At 45.2% G+C, this 16,086-nt stretch overlaps 1 protein-coding gene across 2 annotated transcripts in view; it reads left to right on the forward strand.

Moving 5' to 3' along the window:
- The window catches only part of CASKIN2 (CASK interacting protein 2), a 70,299-nt gene extending 54,863 nt beyond the window's left edge, over nucleotides 1-15,436 (forward strand). For both annotated transcript variants that reach the window (XM_073587999.1, XM_073588000.1), the window contains exons 16-21: nucleotides 1,176-1,286; nucleotides 1,373-1,474; nucleotides 1,882-2,020; nucleotides 2,120-3,604; nucleotides 11,748-11,991; nucleotides 14,793-15,436. In XM_073587999.1, coding sequence (XP_073444100.1) covers nucleotides 1,176-1,286; nucleotides 1,373-1,474; nucleotides 1,882-2,020; nucleotides 2,120-3,604; nucleotides 11,748-11,991; nucleotides 14,793-14,883 — 2,172 coding nt within the window. In that variant the 3' untranslated portion in view covers nucleotides 14,884-15,436. The remainder of the gene's footprint in view (nucleotides 1-1,175; nucleotides 1,287-1,372; nucleotides 1,475-1,881; nucleotides 2,021-2,119; nucleotides 3,605-11,747; nucleotides 11,992-14,792) is intronic.
- Nucleotides 15,437-16,086: the final 650 nt, after the last annotated feature.

Below are 16,086 nucleotides of genomic sequence, written 5' to 3' on the forward strand. Positions count from 1 at the left end.
TATTATACAGGCTGTCACTCAGGATTAGAATCAGATGGGTCATTTAACCCCTTAGTGACGGGGCCAATTTTTTAAATTCTGACCATTGTCAGTTTATATGGTGATAACTCTGGAACGCTTCAACAAATCCCAGTGATTTTGAGACTGTTTTTTTGTGGCAAATTTGATAATAGTAAATTTAAATTGATGTGTTTTGTGCTTATTTATAAAAAAAAAATCAGAAATTTGACAAATGTAAAAAAATTGCAATTTTCAAACTTTGAATGATTATCACTTTAATCCAGATGGTCATACCACACAAAAACATTAAGAAATAACTAATAATTTCCCACATGTCTGCCTTACATCAGCACCATTTTTAAAACGCTAATTTATTTTGTTAGCCTTTTAGGAGGTTTAAAAATGTAGCAATAATTTTACATTTTTTCAAGGAAATTTACAAAATTTATTTTTTTGAGGAACCTATCAATGTTTGAAGTGACTTTAGGGGTGCTATATATTGGGAAACCCCAAACATACCATTTTAAAAACAGCACCCCCGACACATTGAAAACTGCTGTCAGATAGATAAACCTTGAGGTGATTTTCAGGAATTAATGCAAAGTGGTATAGCCGGAGTGAAAAAGTGTTTGTTTACCACCTAAGTGTCACTAACTTCTGAACTGGCCGCTATAGCTGGGAGACTCTAGGGCCGCTATTTGGCCATGAACTGCTATGGCAAACATCAGGACCACACAATCATGATCTCGGTGTGTCAATTAGATTAATGCGGAAGCCCCCACAATCTATTATCCATTTATTTGATGTAGTCACTTTTGACAGCAGCAGCTAAGGGGTTAAGCAGATATGGACGGCGTCAACACTGATTTTTTTTGTGATTCAGCAAGTTGTCAGCTATAGTGTACAGCGGACAGCTGCTGGATTGTCACCTGTATGGAGATGCTATTCTCTTATATATGAGGTCAGTTAAAAGACGTATTGGCTGTCATTAAGGGGTTAATGTATTTGCAAAGTTACCCAACCTATATAAAAATTATATATGGGACAAAGTTTAAAATATTCAGAAATTAGTTCTGAGAAACCTCTTATTGCCAGTTGTGAGTTTTATTAGATGATAGACCGTTTTGCTACGCATACTATATACATTATAACCCTTTTGTCTGATTATTCTGTAGGACGCAGAGCTTATATATTGCTGGCTTCGCAGCTTCCAGCTGGACATGTATGTAGGGAACTTTTTGTCCGCAGGCTATGATCTTTCGACAATCAGTCGCATGACCCCAGAGGTGAGGGCGATTAAGCACTAATAGGTTCACATACAAAACACAGCCATCATTCTTTAAATACTTCATGATGTCCTTTTATCCTATAGGATCTCACCGCAATTGGTGTAACAAAACCTGGGCACAGAAAGAAAATTTCTACTGAGATCAGCAGACTGAGCGTTGCAGATGGACTTTCTCAAAAAACACCAGTGAGAATTCCCTGTAGTCTTCCTAGTCACCACTTTTTATTTAAACTTTGTTTTGTAACAACAATCATTTTTACAGAAATTAGATTTTAAATCGTGAGCTATACCAAAGCCACAAAAAGCCTTTTACAGGCCCTGGGGGCGAGAACCCCATTAGCATTTTTGAAACTGGGCCTTAGGAATGTTCAAAACAAATGCATGGAATTAATTTAGATTAGGGGTGCCCAATCTGCGGCGTAACCCAACTTATTTCCAAACTATCTGTCAGAAGACATCAAATATTTAAATAAAGGCTGGAAAAACAAGGGCAGCCTATGATGCAGAAGGGCCCATACCCACTCAAACCATCATTTTAAGACGTACTGCTTGTTCTATGTAATGGAAGTATCTCTTCTCATTTTGTTATTTAGGTAGACCTGTGGGATTGGCTTTCTCAGTTGGGACTTCCTGAGTACCACAAGCAGCTGTCAGAGAATGGATACGAATCTCTGACTAGTGTGACAGAACTGACATGGGAGGACCTGCAGGAGATTGGAATTCATAGACTAGGTAAAAGAAACATGACGTTATTTTTAGTTGGCTCACGCTGGTTCTGTGTTCATACAGTAACGGATGCATTACTAAAATTATTTTTATTATATTTCTCAGGTCACCAAAAGAAGTTGCTTCTGGGAGTCAAACGCTTGCTTGATATCCAAAAGGGATACATAAGTGGGGGCACGTTGAGGTCTAGAATATCAGGTTCATTGCCATCTGTTCCTGTTGTAGAGCAACTTGAAAATGGAGAACCAACAGTTACCCCAAAGCTACAGACCTTTAAAAATGTGGAGTTAAGCCAGGAACTCCAAAATGCATTAACTCATGGCGGAGAGATGCTGTGTACGGGAAGGCGTTCATATAGTCAGGAGAGTATTAGTTCTCGTTCGCAGGGCTCAGGTCACTCTCAAGACTCTATGACTCTCCAAGCTCCAGTACTCACTAACTTTAAAGTTTTGGACTCTAATTTACCGGAAAGGAACTTGCCAGAGGGAATGGACCAATTACAAAGTATTGCAAATGGTTGCTCTGTCCGTCCAGAGCCTCCTGTGCCTCCTCCCAAGCCCTCTATGAAAAAACGTTCATTGAGCGAATGCCGCTATGCTTTGTCAGATGGAGAACCAGAGGAGGATGAGAAGACAACAACTTCAGGATCAGCAACGCTGAGTTCTTATGCTACACTTACTCGTCGTCCAGGTCGTAGCTCCCTCACAAATGGGCAGCCAGTAAAGAAAGTCCTGCGGAGTCAATCCTTTGCTGTACGGGCACGCAGGAAGGGACCACCTCCACCACCTCCTAAGAGACTAAGTTCCATGTCTAGTGTGGATGGCGGCACTACTATTGGAAATAACTCTGTGAAAAGCATAGCGGCAAGTTTGGAGGGACAGCTGGAATTTAAACCAACAGAGTTTTCTAAAACTGAAGTCTTGGAGAATTCTGGGGCTCGAAGAAGAACAGTGAGTGAATCAGCCGCCGGAGTGGAGGGGAGATTATCGTTGCCACTTGCAGTAAGACAAGAAGATGAGAGAAAAGAGGAAACTATCTCATCACAGCATAGCTCAAGTGAGAGCATTCCTTTTGCTGAGGAGGGAAACCTTACCATCAAACAAAGGCCTAAACCACCATCAACCAAGGCAGAGTTTGTTACAGCAGCAGAACTGTTCTCAGCGGTACAGTCACAAACTCCTGTGCATTCACAAGCCAACTGTGAAGTATCTCCGATTCCTGACACAAAAAAAGAGGTTTCTATAGGAGTCAAACCCCTTATCAGTCCTAAGCCAAATCTTGATGCTAAATTTCTTACTGAGACTCATGGCTCCAAAGTAAATGTGGAGCTGGAATTCAACCTCACTGAATCAGATACAGTGAAGAGAAGGCCAAAGATCAAAGACAAAGAAACAGGCAGCCATGAAGAAGCAGATCTCAAGAGTCCAACTTCCCCTGTACCAGCCAAAGCAAGCACTTTATGTGGTCCTCCAGCGCCAGATTCTGTTGTGAACAGAGTAGCCAAGATTGAGAAAGGTTCTCTAGGCTTGGAAAGAAGAGACAAACCTCAAGAAGAAATTGAGAAGGAAAGGGAAATAGTAGAAAAAATAGGTAATGTCAGAAATGCTATGAAATGCTTAATAAGATTTAATGGAGTTTTCCAACATACAAAATTCATTTTAATAAATCTTGGAATAGTAATAAGTTCCACAATAAGATATGTTAAAAAAAAAAAAAATCCTGTGCTGAATTGTGCCCCTGCTATGTACTGTGTAATGGCTGTGTCTGACCGTACATTGACATTGTCTGATCATACCACAGCTCCTGGGCAGGGGAAAAAAGAGGGTATACAGACAGGACAACCTGGGATCACAGCTGATTTTCTGTTTTTTAAACGCTTTACCTAGAAGAAAGTGAAATGATTTACCTCACAAAAAGAATCTGCTGTGATCCCGTGCTGTAATGCCTATATACTTTTTCTCCATCGCTTCATTGGGGTACACAGGAACCATGGGGTGTACGCTGCTTCCGCTAGAAGGCTGACACTATGCACATAAAGTTAGCTCCTTCTCCGCAGTATACACCCCACCGACTGGCGCTCAATTAATCAGTTTAGCTTAGTGTCAGTAGGAGGTGGACACGGGTCTTTCATTAGACCCTTATCTACCTCAGTGTGCGTCGTTCCCTTTCAGGTTTTCCGGAGGGATACAGAGTGAATAGTCACATCTGTACTCCCACAAAGAGACTGAGTACAGCATGTACTGCCACCCCGTATCCTCATACGTCTACACAGCAGGATCAAGAGCCCTAACACGGATGCGTGTCCAGGCACCCCAGACCGATCCTAGCCCCGTCTCCTACCCACTCGCCCACCAGAGCCTGTTGATCAATGGAGACACGGACGTCCACAAGGAAGTCTTTTTCACATGGACGTCCTGATTTTTCCCCGGGATAAGAGGTACCTCATTTCTTCCTCAGGTACCCCTTTAGGAGAAGACTACGGAGGGTAAGTATACCCCTCCCCGACTCCTCAGGCTGGGCCCTTAGTAGTTCTTCCCCCCACTGTGGTGGAAAGGAGTGCAGGAAAATACGTGTAGGGCTTCCTGTTTTTGCTGTGCGGAGCAAATCCTCTTCCTGGGGTCGAGCTGGGGCTTACCGCCGCGATTTTGCGTTTCCAGTGAGGCCGCCCTGCGCCCTCCGGCGGCCGCCGGCTCTAATCCAGGCCCCGGCTTCTATTCGGGCCTTGTCCTGATGCGTGGCCACGCCCCCTTTCTTCGGGCGGGCTTTTTCCCGCCCGTCCTGCGCCGCCCACCGCTCCATTCAGAGACGGGAGGCGGTGCATGGCCCCGCCAAAACCTCCTATAGGAGTTTGACAGCGCCATCTTGGTACCCCTGAAAGAACGGTTCGCTCCCCCCCCCCTCCTTTCCAAACCCACAGTGAGCTAATGACCGCCCACTGCTTCAGGAGGGAGCGTTTTTCCTCAGGCTGCCGCCATTTTTCCTCAGCCTGTGAGCCGGTCACCTTTTTCCTGCCTGTAGGACTCGCAGACCAAAGCAAGCTGCGCAGCACCATAGCTGGAAGTCGCTTCAGGACACCGATTCCGTGAGTAGCTCTGCTCTGCAGACTGACACCCTCCACGGCTCTTGTGTCCCCTAACCGTCTGGCACTGTTAGTGGGTTAGCTCACCATGTCTATTTCTAAACCTCTTTGTTCTCGCCCTCCTACCACCTCCTCTTCCTCTGCGGTGGTCAGTCACTTTGCATGTTCTTCTTGTAATCGCAAATTTCCATCAGGTCAGTCCTCTCCCCTCTTTCAGGAATGCAGCAACCCCATTGAACCCACCGCCCAGGATCCCCCTGTTGTTCCAAGCGAGAGTGAGGCCCCTATCCCTGGGTGGGCTTCCTCTCTGTCACAATCTGTGGCGGATCTCACCAGGGGGTGTCAGACCCTGGCGTCCGTACATGATAAGTTGCCCCTGCAGGCTCCCGCAGGACCCAGCAGGTCACAGGAAGCTCCGTCTGAGCCTGCCAATATTAGCTGCAAAAGATCCAGACAGGAGCACCAGTCCGGTTCCTCTTCCCATTGCGTTTCGCCCCATAGCCCGCTCCAGCGGCCCTCTTCCCGATCTTCCTCTCCTGAGCCAGGCAAAGTTTTTTCGGATGCGCCCTCTGAGGATGCTTTGGAACTGGACTTGGACCAAATTGCTGACATGAGGGATATGGTCCAGAGCCTCATTGGAGATATCAACCAGACATTCAATATCAAAGATTCTTCCGCGGAACGCGCAGATCAGGGGGTTTCGTTCAGACTGTCTAAACCTCCTTCCAAGGTCTTCGCTCCTCATTCGGAAGTCCAGAAACTTCTGACCAGGAAAAGAGAAAATCCAACCAGGTGCTTTCAAAGAGGAAAACACCTTGGCGTGTTTATATCCTTTCTCGCCGGAGCTCACCGCAGAATGGTCAACTTCTTCCATGAATCCGCCGGTTTCCAGACTATCTCACAACACGGTCCTTCCGATTTCTGGTGGTGCATCCTTGGGAGATCCTAATGACAGAATCATAGAATCTTTTGCGAAGTCAGCTTTCGAAGTGGTGGCATCTGCTCTAAGCCCGGCTTTTGCTTCTACTTCTACTTGGGTTTCAAAGGCCATAGCCAAATGGGCTAAGGATCTCCGTCAGGGCATTCTGGCCGGAGTCCAGCCAGAGCAGCTGGCGGATCTCGCCGACCAGATTTCTCACGCAGGCGAACATTTGGTCTCTGCCTCCCTAGATGCCGTATCTTGCGCAGCCCAGGCGTCTAGCAACGTAGTGGCAATTCGGTGCACAAGCTCCCTTCTTCCCCAGTCCAAACCTCGTCGGCCTCCTCCGAAACGTCAGTTTCGGGCATTTCGGCCTTTTCGTCATTTCACAACAACAGAGGCGCCTTCTTAACAGCAGAGACCACAAGCGCGCCAAGAGAGGAAAAGTTTCCTTTAGGCCCACTCCTTCCTGGCGCTCCAATTCCTCCCAAGGTAGATCCACCAGGTCCAGACCTGGAAGATCTTCCTCTGCATGACGATCATTAGAATCCCGGTGCATCCCTCCGGCTGGGCTTCCGCCTTCTTGCCTTCAGGGATGTCTGGCTCGCCTCGGTGGAAGACGCCTGGGTCAGGGAAGTTGTATCCTCAGGATACAAGATAGAATTTGTTTCGCGCCCTCGGGATCCTTTCTTCGAATCCCGACCTCCGAGAGACCCTGCCTTGGTTCCAGGTTTCTTTGCAGCCATCTCCTCTCTCCTCAGTTCGGGGATGATTGTTCCCGTACCAGAAGAGGAGCGCTTCACAGGTTTCTACTCCAATCTGTTTGTAGTGCCGAAAAAAGGCGGTACGGTTCAGCCCATTCTGGATCTAAAATTACTGAACAAAAGGGTCCGTTTGCGACATTTCAGGATGGAGTCCCTTCGTTCAGTAATCGCTTCCATGGAGGCACAGGAATTTCTGTGCTCCATAGACATGTCCCTATCTTCCCGGGACATCGGAGATTCCTGCGCTTCGTGATACATCAGGAGCATTTCCAGTTTATCGCCCTGCCTTTCGGTCTCGCTACCGCTCCCAGGGTTTTTACAAAAATCATGGCAGCGTTGATGGCCATCTTGAGGATCAGAGGTCTTGTGCTCTTTCCGTACCTCGACAACATCCTCATCAAAGCTCCGTCCTTGCCCCAGGCTCACGAAAGTCTGAACATCGTTCGCGACACCCTTTCCCGATTCGGGTGGATCATCAACAGAAAGAAGTCCTGCCTGGTCCCAACACAACGTCATGTGTTCCTAGGCATACTTTTCGACACCCGTCACGCAAGAGTTTTCCTTCCCAAGGAGAAGAGAGTAACTCTTCGGTGGGAGATTCGCTTGCTTCAGGGCCCCCGGCTCACTTCTCTCCGATCAGCCGTGAGGGTCCTAGGGAGGATTGTGGCGATGTCGGAAGCGATTCCCTTCGCCCAATTTCATTCAAGACCACTTCAGCAGGCCATTCTGTCGCAGTGGAACAGATCTGTCTCCTCCCTTGATCGCCCAATTCGACTCTCCTTTCGGGTCAAGCTGTCCCTCAATTGGTGGCTAACATCACCTCTCATCTCCCAGGGACGGTCCTTCCTTCCGGTACATTGGCAAGTGGTGACAACTGACGCCAGCCTTCTCAGCTGGTGTGCGGTGTTTCGCCATCTGACCGTCCAGGGTCGTTGGTCGACGCAGGATGCTGCTCTCCCGATCAACGTCCTAGATATACAGGCAATTTTTCTGTCCATGAGACAAACTGCTCAAGGGTCTGCCAGATCGGATTCAGACGGACAATGCCACAGCAGTGGCATATGTCAACCACCAGGGAGGGACGCGTTGGTCGAGGTGTCCAAAATCCTGCACTGGGCAGAGATGTCAGTTCCAGCAATATCCGCGGTACATATTCCCGGCGTGGAGAGCAGGGCCACCGACTTTCTCAGCCAGGGCCCGCGATCCCCTCGCGGTGGGTGCCGATGCTCTGACCATTCCTTGGTCACAGTTCGTGCTCCCCTATCTGTTCCCTCCCCTTCCTCTTCTCCCCAAAGTGTTGAAGAAGATCAAGGCAGAAGGGGTGCCAGTCATCCTAATCGTGCCCGATTGGCCCAGAAGGTCTTGGTTCACAGACATCGTCAACCTTCTCACGGACGCTCCCTGAAGGCTTCCAGACAGACCAGATCTGTTGTCCCAGGGTCCGATTTGCCACCCCAATTCTCAGTCGCTCAATTTGACGGCGTGGCCGTTGAGACCTCAGTTCTGAAGGGGTCAGGCTTTTCAGATCGGGTTACTCACCATGATCTGTGCAAGGAAGCCATCGTCTTCTAGAATATAATATCGAACATGGAAGGCCTATTTTGGTTGGAAAAAATAAAAAGAGCGCACTCAGGCGGTAAATGAGGGACACCAGCGTGTTTAACAAAGGTAATCCACTCACCTGATGTGGTTGTGAAGGGTCACAACCACCTAAGGAAGTTTAGGCTGCTGCAGATCCCGGGATGCAGTGGCTTGAATGTGAATAAAGGTTTGCTTGCATTTTCGGTTGGTTCCTTGTGGTCTAGCGCGGACAAACATCGGCTTTTCTATTCTCTATTGTTTTATTTTGGTTGGTGCGAGTCCAATCAGATTCCGCCTATGTCATTTTCGCTTCCTTCGGTTCTGGCATTTCTCCAGGCGAGTCTGGACGCTGGTCTTGCCCTTAGTTCTCTAAAGGGTCAAGTTTCGGCACTTTCCATTCTTTTCCAAAAGACCTTATCCTCTCGCCCGCAGGTCAGAACTTTTCTGCAGGGGGCAGCTCATGCAACACTGCCGTATCGAGCTCCCGTGGATCCCTGGGATCTCAATCTAGTCCTAGAAGCCCTACAAGGTCCACCTTTTGAGCCTCTCAGGGAAGTCTCTCTATCTTTTCTTTCCTGGAAAGTGGCCTTTCTCGTGGCCATTACTTCCATCCGGCCCATCTTGGAATTGGCGGTCCTTTCTTGTCGACCCACTTTCTTGGTGATTCACCAGGATAAGGTGGTACTGCGGCCTCCGCCTTCCTTCCTTCAGAAGGTGGTGTCTACTTTCCACCTGAATGAAGACATCATTCTACCTTCATTTTGCCTGGCTCCAATTCATCCCCGGTAATGCTCTTTGAACAAGTTTAGACCTGGTCAGGGCGACAAGGGTCTATTTGGCTAGAACGGATGCGTTCCGGAAGATGGACTCCCTTTTCGTCATTCCAGATGGTGCACGAAAGGGCCTGCCGGCCTTCAAGGCGACTATTGCTCGCTGAATTAAATCGGCAATCGGTGGGGTGTATACTGCGGAGGAGGAGCTAACTTTTTTATGTGCATAGTGTCAGCCTTCTAGTGGCAGCAACATACACCCCATGGTTCCTGTGTCCCCCAATGAAGGCTCCGAGAAACAGATTTTACGGTAAGCATCCAAAATCCTGTTTTTGCTGTTTTTGCTTCCTCCCCTGCCCAGGAGCTGTGGTATGATCAGATCATGTTCCTGTACAGTGAGACACATTACATAGTACACAGCAGGGGCACATTTATAAGATTATCTCAGCATTGTTTTTTTTTAGCACATTCAACTGTGGAACTTATTTTTATTCCACGATCTAGTGATTAAAATGTAATTTGCTTGTGTGACTACCTCTTTAAGGCTTTTGATTATGAAAATTATTTTTTACCACATTGTAATACGTTCCTATTGAGTTAAATGGTAAATCCCCAGTCAAAAAGCACTACCTTCCCTTTACTGTATGCATCGGACGGCGCAACCCTCATTGCCATCTTTGAACCTTGCTGTTTTTGTTTTATAAAGACCGAGTGCAATTTTGTTTATGTACCATTTCTTTTTTGTGAGACAACTGATTTACCGTAATTTTCGGACTATAAGACGCTCCGGACCCTAAGATGCTACTAGGTTATAGAGGAGGAAATTAGGAAAGAAAATTGAAGCAAAAAATGTGGTCAGTTCTGTACTTAATATCCCTATCATGGTATATATGGCCCCCTCATACCCATCATGATACACTTGGCCCCCTCATCACTTTCCTGGTATGCATGGCCCCCCTCATCTCTTTCCTGGTGTGCATGGCCCCCCTCATCCATATCCTGGCAGGAATGATCGCCCTCATCCCTATCCTGGTATGCAGGGCCCCCATCTCATCCTAGTTTGCTTGGCCCCATCCCTATCCTGGTATGCAGGGCCTCATCCTTAACCTGGTATGATTGACCCCCATCCGGTCCTGGTATGCATTGCCCCCACCCCCATCCTGGTATGCATGGCCCCATCAGAAAAAAAAACAAGCCATTCCACTTACCTTCCCGGCGCTGACTTGCAGCATCTTGTTCTGGTGCCATCAGCTGTTTTATGCTTGTAAGCAGAGCATGGCAGAGAAGCTTGCAAGCCAAAGGGCAGCTGCCGTAATACACTTCTCTACACGCCAGGACTGTCTGCGCAGAGAGCAGTTGAGTATTCATTGCTCTTCCGTAACGGCATCAGCTGGAGCCTTCCTGCCGGACGGTCATGTGTGCCGCCACTTAAGAGAAATGAATATTCACCTCTCTCCACGCCGGCTCCTGCCTCTGTGGCCCGCTGCTCGGCCGATGCCGCTCCCCCACCTCCGCATCACCGTCACAGCCAGTAAATCTGGACTATTTGTGGCGGGAAAAAAAGTGCGTCATATAGTCCGAAAAATACGGTAATTTATTTATTTTTTTAAATCCTGTCTTCCACATACATACATTGTTCATTTCCCAAATTCTTAGTCCTGTTTGGCTCGAAAAAATAGAGAAAATGTGTGCAGTGCTTAAAGGCTTACTATGAAAGCGCTTGTAGGCGCTGCGCATGTTTGGCTACTGCGGCAGCCAATTTCCTAAAAAATGAGCAGTAAACAATTAAATAGAAAAAATAAAGATTTGGGGATAATGGAGCAAAAAATAATAAAAAAAAAAATTGCAAAGTTTATTTTTTAACACTTTGTAAAAGTACTCATCTTAGAAGACGGGAACAATCCTTTAACCCGAGATTGTAGTTAACCTGCTTTACAGGGCTATGAACCCTAGCCAGGGTCTCTATGAAATGTCAGAATATTCCAAAAGTGGAGGGTCACTTTATCCAGCGTGTGACAAACCTTGGGTGCATTTTTATCAGTGTGGAAATACAATTTGGTAGACAACATGTTGGTGGGCAGTGATGGTCTTACATGATTTATCACTCCCTCAAGATTGCTGGACCTTCATTGTAAATACACAATTGTAAATACACACCTGTACTTTGTATCTCCTCCACCTCATTGTAGATTGTAAGCTCTCACGAGCAGGGTCGTCTTACTTATTCTTATTTTGCTTTAATTGTTGTATTGTTAACGTTGTTACTTATGACTTGTGTTTTGAAACTGTTAAACTGTAAAGCGCTGCGGAATATGTTGGCGCTATATAAATAAAGATTATTATTATTATTATTATTTATGATCTATATCTTGGGTCGCTTCCATTTTTGTTTGCTTTACATAATTTAACTCGCTTGATGAGTCGGTGAGCTATGATTTACAAAATGTCCAGATAGTGCCAATGCACAATATCTATATTGATTTACCTATATGGCATGTGGTTTTGTTACATTAGTCTCCTTGTTTTAGGATTATATGTTTTAAGGACTTTTATTGTTTATATGTAGCTTCCAATTGCTATTATAACCTTCAGGAACTGTCTCTCTTTTTATGTTTTATAGGTTCTCAAGCGCACTTGGTGATATCGGGGCCAGAACAGGTGTTACAGAAGCCTTCATGGGGAAAAAATGGTCCACCTCCAAATACAAATTCCATTGTGTGGGCAAACGAATCTTGCACTGTCATTAGGGAATGGAATAAGGTGTCTCCACAGAACCAGGACCACTCACAGCTTGTGCCATTGAGATATACCACCTCACTTCAGAAAACCCAAGCTGAGCGTGAACCTATAGAAAAAAGTATCAGGTAATTCATGCTACAGTGAACATGAGGGGTTGTCTCCATGATTGTAGGTTAGAATGTATTGCTAGAAAATTCCACAATTGACAGATTAATACATATCTTAAAGGGAACCAATTATGTATAAAACAGCTATTAACCTGCAGATATGGGGTTAGTCTGCAGGTTAATAATGTTCTGAAGATGCTCGGCGCCCACACCAAGAGCCATGCTGCCAGCAGAAAATTTAACTTTATTCCTCCTGGTGTCCCCGGATTTCAGTCATAGGGGTGGGCTGGTGTGGCTTCAGTCACCACTCAGTGCACAGTGAGCGGCGGCTGTAACCATGTCCCGACTGACTGACATGCAGTTCATTATTAGAGGCGGCATGGCTATAGCTTCCGCTCACTATGCACTGAGTAGTGACTGAAAGCTTGGGGCTGCTGGGAGGAAAACATTTAATTTCCTCCTAGCAGCGGGGCTCTAAGTGCGGGCGCCGTGCAGCATCAAAACACTATTCACCCCATATCTGCAGGTTAATAACGTTTTATTTGTTTTGTTTTTACAGAACAGGTTCCCTATAAAGCATTTTCACCACACAAAGAAAAAACAGAACTATCCTCTATTAAAAGGATAGAGGATAACTTGCTGATTGCTGGAGGTCTGACACCCAGCTATCCCAAAAATGAGTCCTGAATGCAGTGGAGGTGTGCATTCTCTGATTCCACTCTATTCATTATCTAGGGTAGAGATGTATTAATTTATTCGAGTCCATCTGCCAAGTCGGCACTCTGTGACCAGAGGACTCTTGCGAATCTCCTTTCCTATCATTCACCACCCCTCCTTTGATTTGGCGCAAAGTCGTGTGTGTGTCATGCTGCAAGTGATCATGATGAACCAGTTCTGGCTACTCAAAAGCGCAGCCTCCTGTCCAGCAGTCACAAAATACGGACCTGGCCAGTGTACCCGGAGTCCTGCAAATAGATACTCCCATCTTTCACTATGGGACTGCCTAGAACAGCGCTTGGGTATTTCTCTTAGTCACATAGACAGTAAATGGTGCTGAGGTTGTCAATTCACACCACTCTCTTCAAGACTGGGCTCCAGAGGCTTAACCATGGTATCGCTGGGGGTCCAAGTGGTCAGATAGGGTATAACTTGATTTTTTGAGAGTACATCTTTAAAAAGAACTTGCCCTTCTAAACTGCCCACAATGCCGCACTTGTAATGTAACGTGCCTTAGTAGTGACCACAGTGTAAGGGCATGGAGTACCTCAACATCACTGGCCTATACAATCATTTATAATAAAAAATGATATTGTTGTACCGTGTTAGCCAGAAAAAATCCATGTAAACTATGCCTAAAAATGACAAAAGTATTCTGAGTGATACCTTTTATTGGCTAACCAGAAAAAATATATTTGCAGACTTTCAGAGTACAGAGGCTCCTTCTTCAGGCTTGTTTACAAATGTCTTCAATAAGACAAGAGCACAATATTTAAGAGATATTACAACCCGTGTTCCACAGAGACCAAAGACTGAAAGAAATATTCCCAGAACTACCACTTCTTTCCTACAAACAGCCCCCGAACTTAAGGAATCTCCTTGTCTGAAGTGTCCTCTCATCACCATCATTGATGGGCACATTCCCATGTAACAATAATAAATTCAGGACTTGTATCCACATATTATATTACCCACAAATACAATCTGCATACAAACACAAATCGGGACTGTAACGTCATGGATTTCTTTTCTTGTACATCCTCCAATGTAATGTACATGACTCAATGTACAAGGTGCTCTGGAGGTATCTGTATTAGGGAAGCCATGCAAAGGATGAATCTACACAGACACTCAATCGGGAATGAAATGGACTCGCCCGTGGGAAAACATTTCTCTGGACCTGGACACTGTATGATGGATTTAAAAGTCTTAACGCTAAACGTTTTTTTTTTTTTAAGGACAGCCGAGAGAAGCATTTGGAAATTCAAACTGATAAAGATGCTCAATTCTTTAACAGGATTAAATTTAACACCTGGTTTTATGACTTACTCCAGATAACTAACAGAACAATCCCACTGCCTCTCCATCTCAAAAAGTGTAGTTGGATTTCCTTGGCTTATCTTTAGGAGGCATCATGTCCTGCTTTAATATCTCTTAAATATTGTGCCTTTATCTTATTAATTCATTTGTAATTCAGCCTGAACTCTGAAAGCTGTCTCTTCTTGCACATTGAACCTGGGTATACTCCCCAGTTTCAATTTTTTTATGTCCACACTCCAAAAGATGCTATTACCGTGAGCACTCAAAGCATGCCCAAGTCATGCATGAAGCCTCTGAGTACAAGCTCTTTTCGGAGCTTGTGCAGATCAAAAATTAAGCTGGAGAGACAAACCCAGCTTCATTGCGCATACCCAAGAAGCTTGCTGTCAGCCCGCAGGTGTGGTATTTCTTTGGAAAGGGCCATGACACCAGGGCAGTCCAGGCCATCAATCAAACTTAGATGGCCATCATTAGTGGCCCTGTGAACGTGACTGGAACCCGAGGATTTATATTAAAGGTAATTAAAGATTAAAAGTGTGTTTTATGTATATCCAAGGGCATTTGGTTTTACAGAAACATGATGGGGATGCACATTACATGATCTCTTTGGCATTGGGGACAGTTTAAAGGGGATCTATCATGTCATTTTGCCCTACTAAATACCAAGTAATTATTATGCACATTGAATGTAACAATATAAAGAGATGGTGAGTAGTTGATTTGTGTTTCTTTGAACTTAAAACTATCAGTGCATAACTGGGATGTCGTCTTACTTCTGGTAGTGACCCAGCTCCTCTGACGAAGAACATCTTAGATGACATCAGTACAATGTTCGATGACCTTGCAGAGCAGTTGGAAGCCATGTTGGATTGAGGAGACCTAGACACGTATTTTTGGCACTTTAGCTGGGACTGCATGATGGCACAACTCCACTAACCTTGGCTATCAACTGTGGCTCCACCTATTGCACATCAGTCACTGTCAAAGAGTTTGGTTTGGACTTCTGCAGCAGCATTGATTTCCCCCTACACACGTTTCTTATTGGCAGGGCCTTGATATGAGAGGTTTTTCTAGTTCTGGATCACCCGTACTGCAGATTTATAAAATGACCATATCAAACAACGTAAAGCCCCTGCCCAGAGCTTGTTTCTGCACTGCCATATCCATTTCAGTTTGATGAAACTGTATTACTCTCCTTTTGCTAAATTGAAACTGTAAATGATTGATTTTTTTTTTGTAAGAAAAGTCTATTTTAAAGTAATTTTATATATGTGTATGTATAAACATCTATAAATATATATTTACTAACCGGAATATGTTAATGCTATTTGTTATATAATATTTTTTATATACTGTTGATGCACCTTTTGAAATCTGTATCATGTTTTATTATGAAATGTTGTAGATAAATCTTTATGGCAGTTGATGCATATGGTATCTAGTTTGTGCGACCTCTGGGAATGTTTTACAATACACTATACATATACAAATTGGGTGCAAAATACTCATGACTGCAGATCATTATCAAATTATATTGTATTTGCTACTAGAATTTCTATATAAGATACACAAATGGATTATTTCATTGTAGTGCTATGTATTGAACCAAAAATGGTAAAGTGGCCAAGTATTCTTCTATAGTGGTGAAATAATACTGATGCAGGTAGGGCCGGTGCCAGCACCCGGCGCACCCGTTGGGGACACCAGCACGCTATGGGGGCCCAGCGCCTGCAAGTGGCTCCTTTCCTTCTCTCACTTACTTTGGGCTTCGGTACACGTGATACTCACTTCTCCCTGTTCCACCGCTGCGGCATCTTCCGCATCCTCTAACTGTGACATTCATGTCAGAGTGTGCAATGACATCACGTCTGTGCGTCCTCTGCCTGATCATTCACATTGCGGAGAGTTGGAAGACAGATGCTGAGGTGTCCAGAGCAGAGCAGTAGCCAGCAAGGAGAGGTGCGTTTTTAATTTTAATTTTTTTTTTTACTGTATGGAGCAGAATATAGGGCCAATTATATATGGAGCATTTTATGGAGGCAATTACATATGGAGCATCTTATGGGGCCAATTACA

This window comes from Dendrobates tinctorius, unplaced genomic scaffold, assembly GCF_039654945.1.
Source record: "Dendrobates tinctorius isolate UK_male_01 unplaced genomic scaffold, ASM3965494v1 ptg000103l, whole genome shotgun sequence".
Lineage (NCBI taxonomy): Eukaryota > Metazoa > Chordata > Amphibia > Anura > Dendrobatidae > Dendrobates > Dendrobates tinctorius.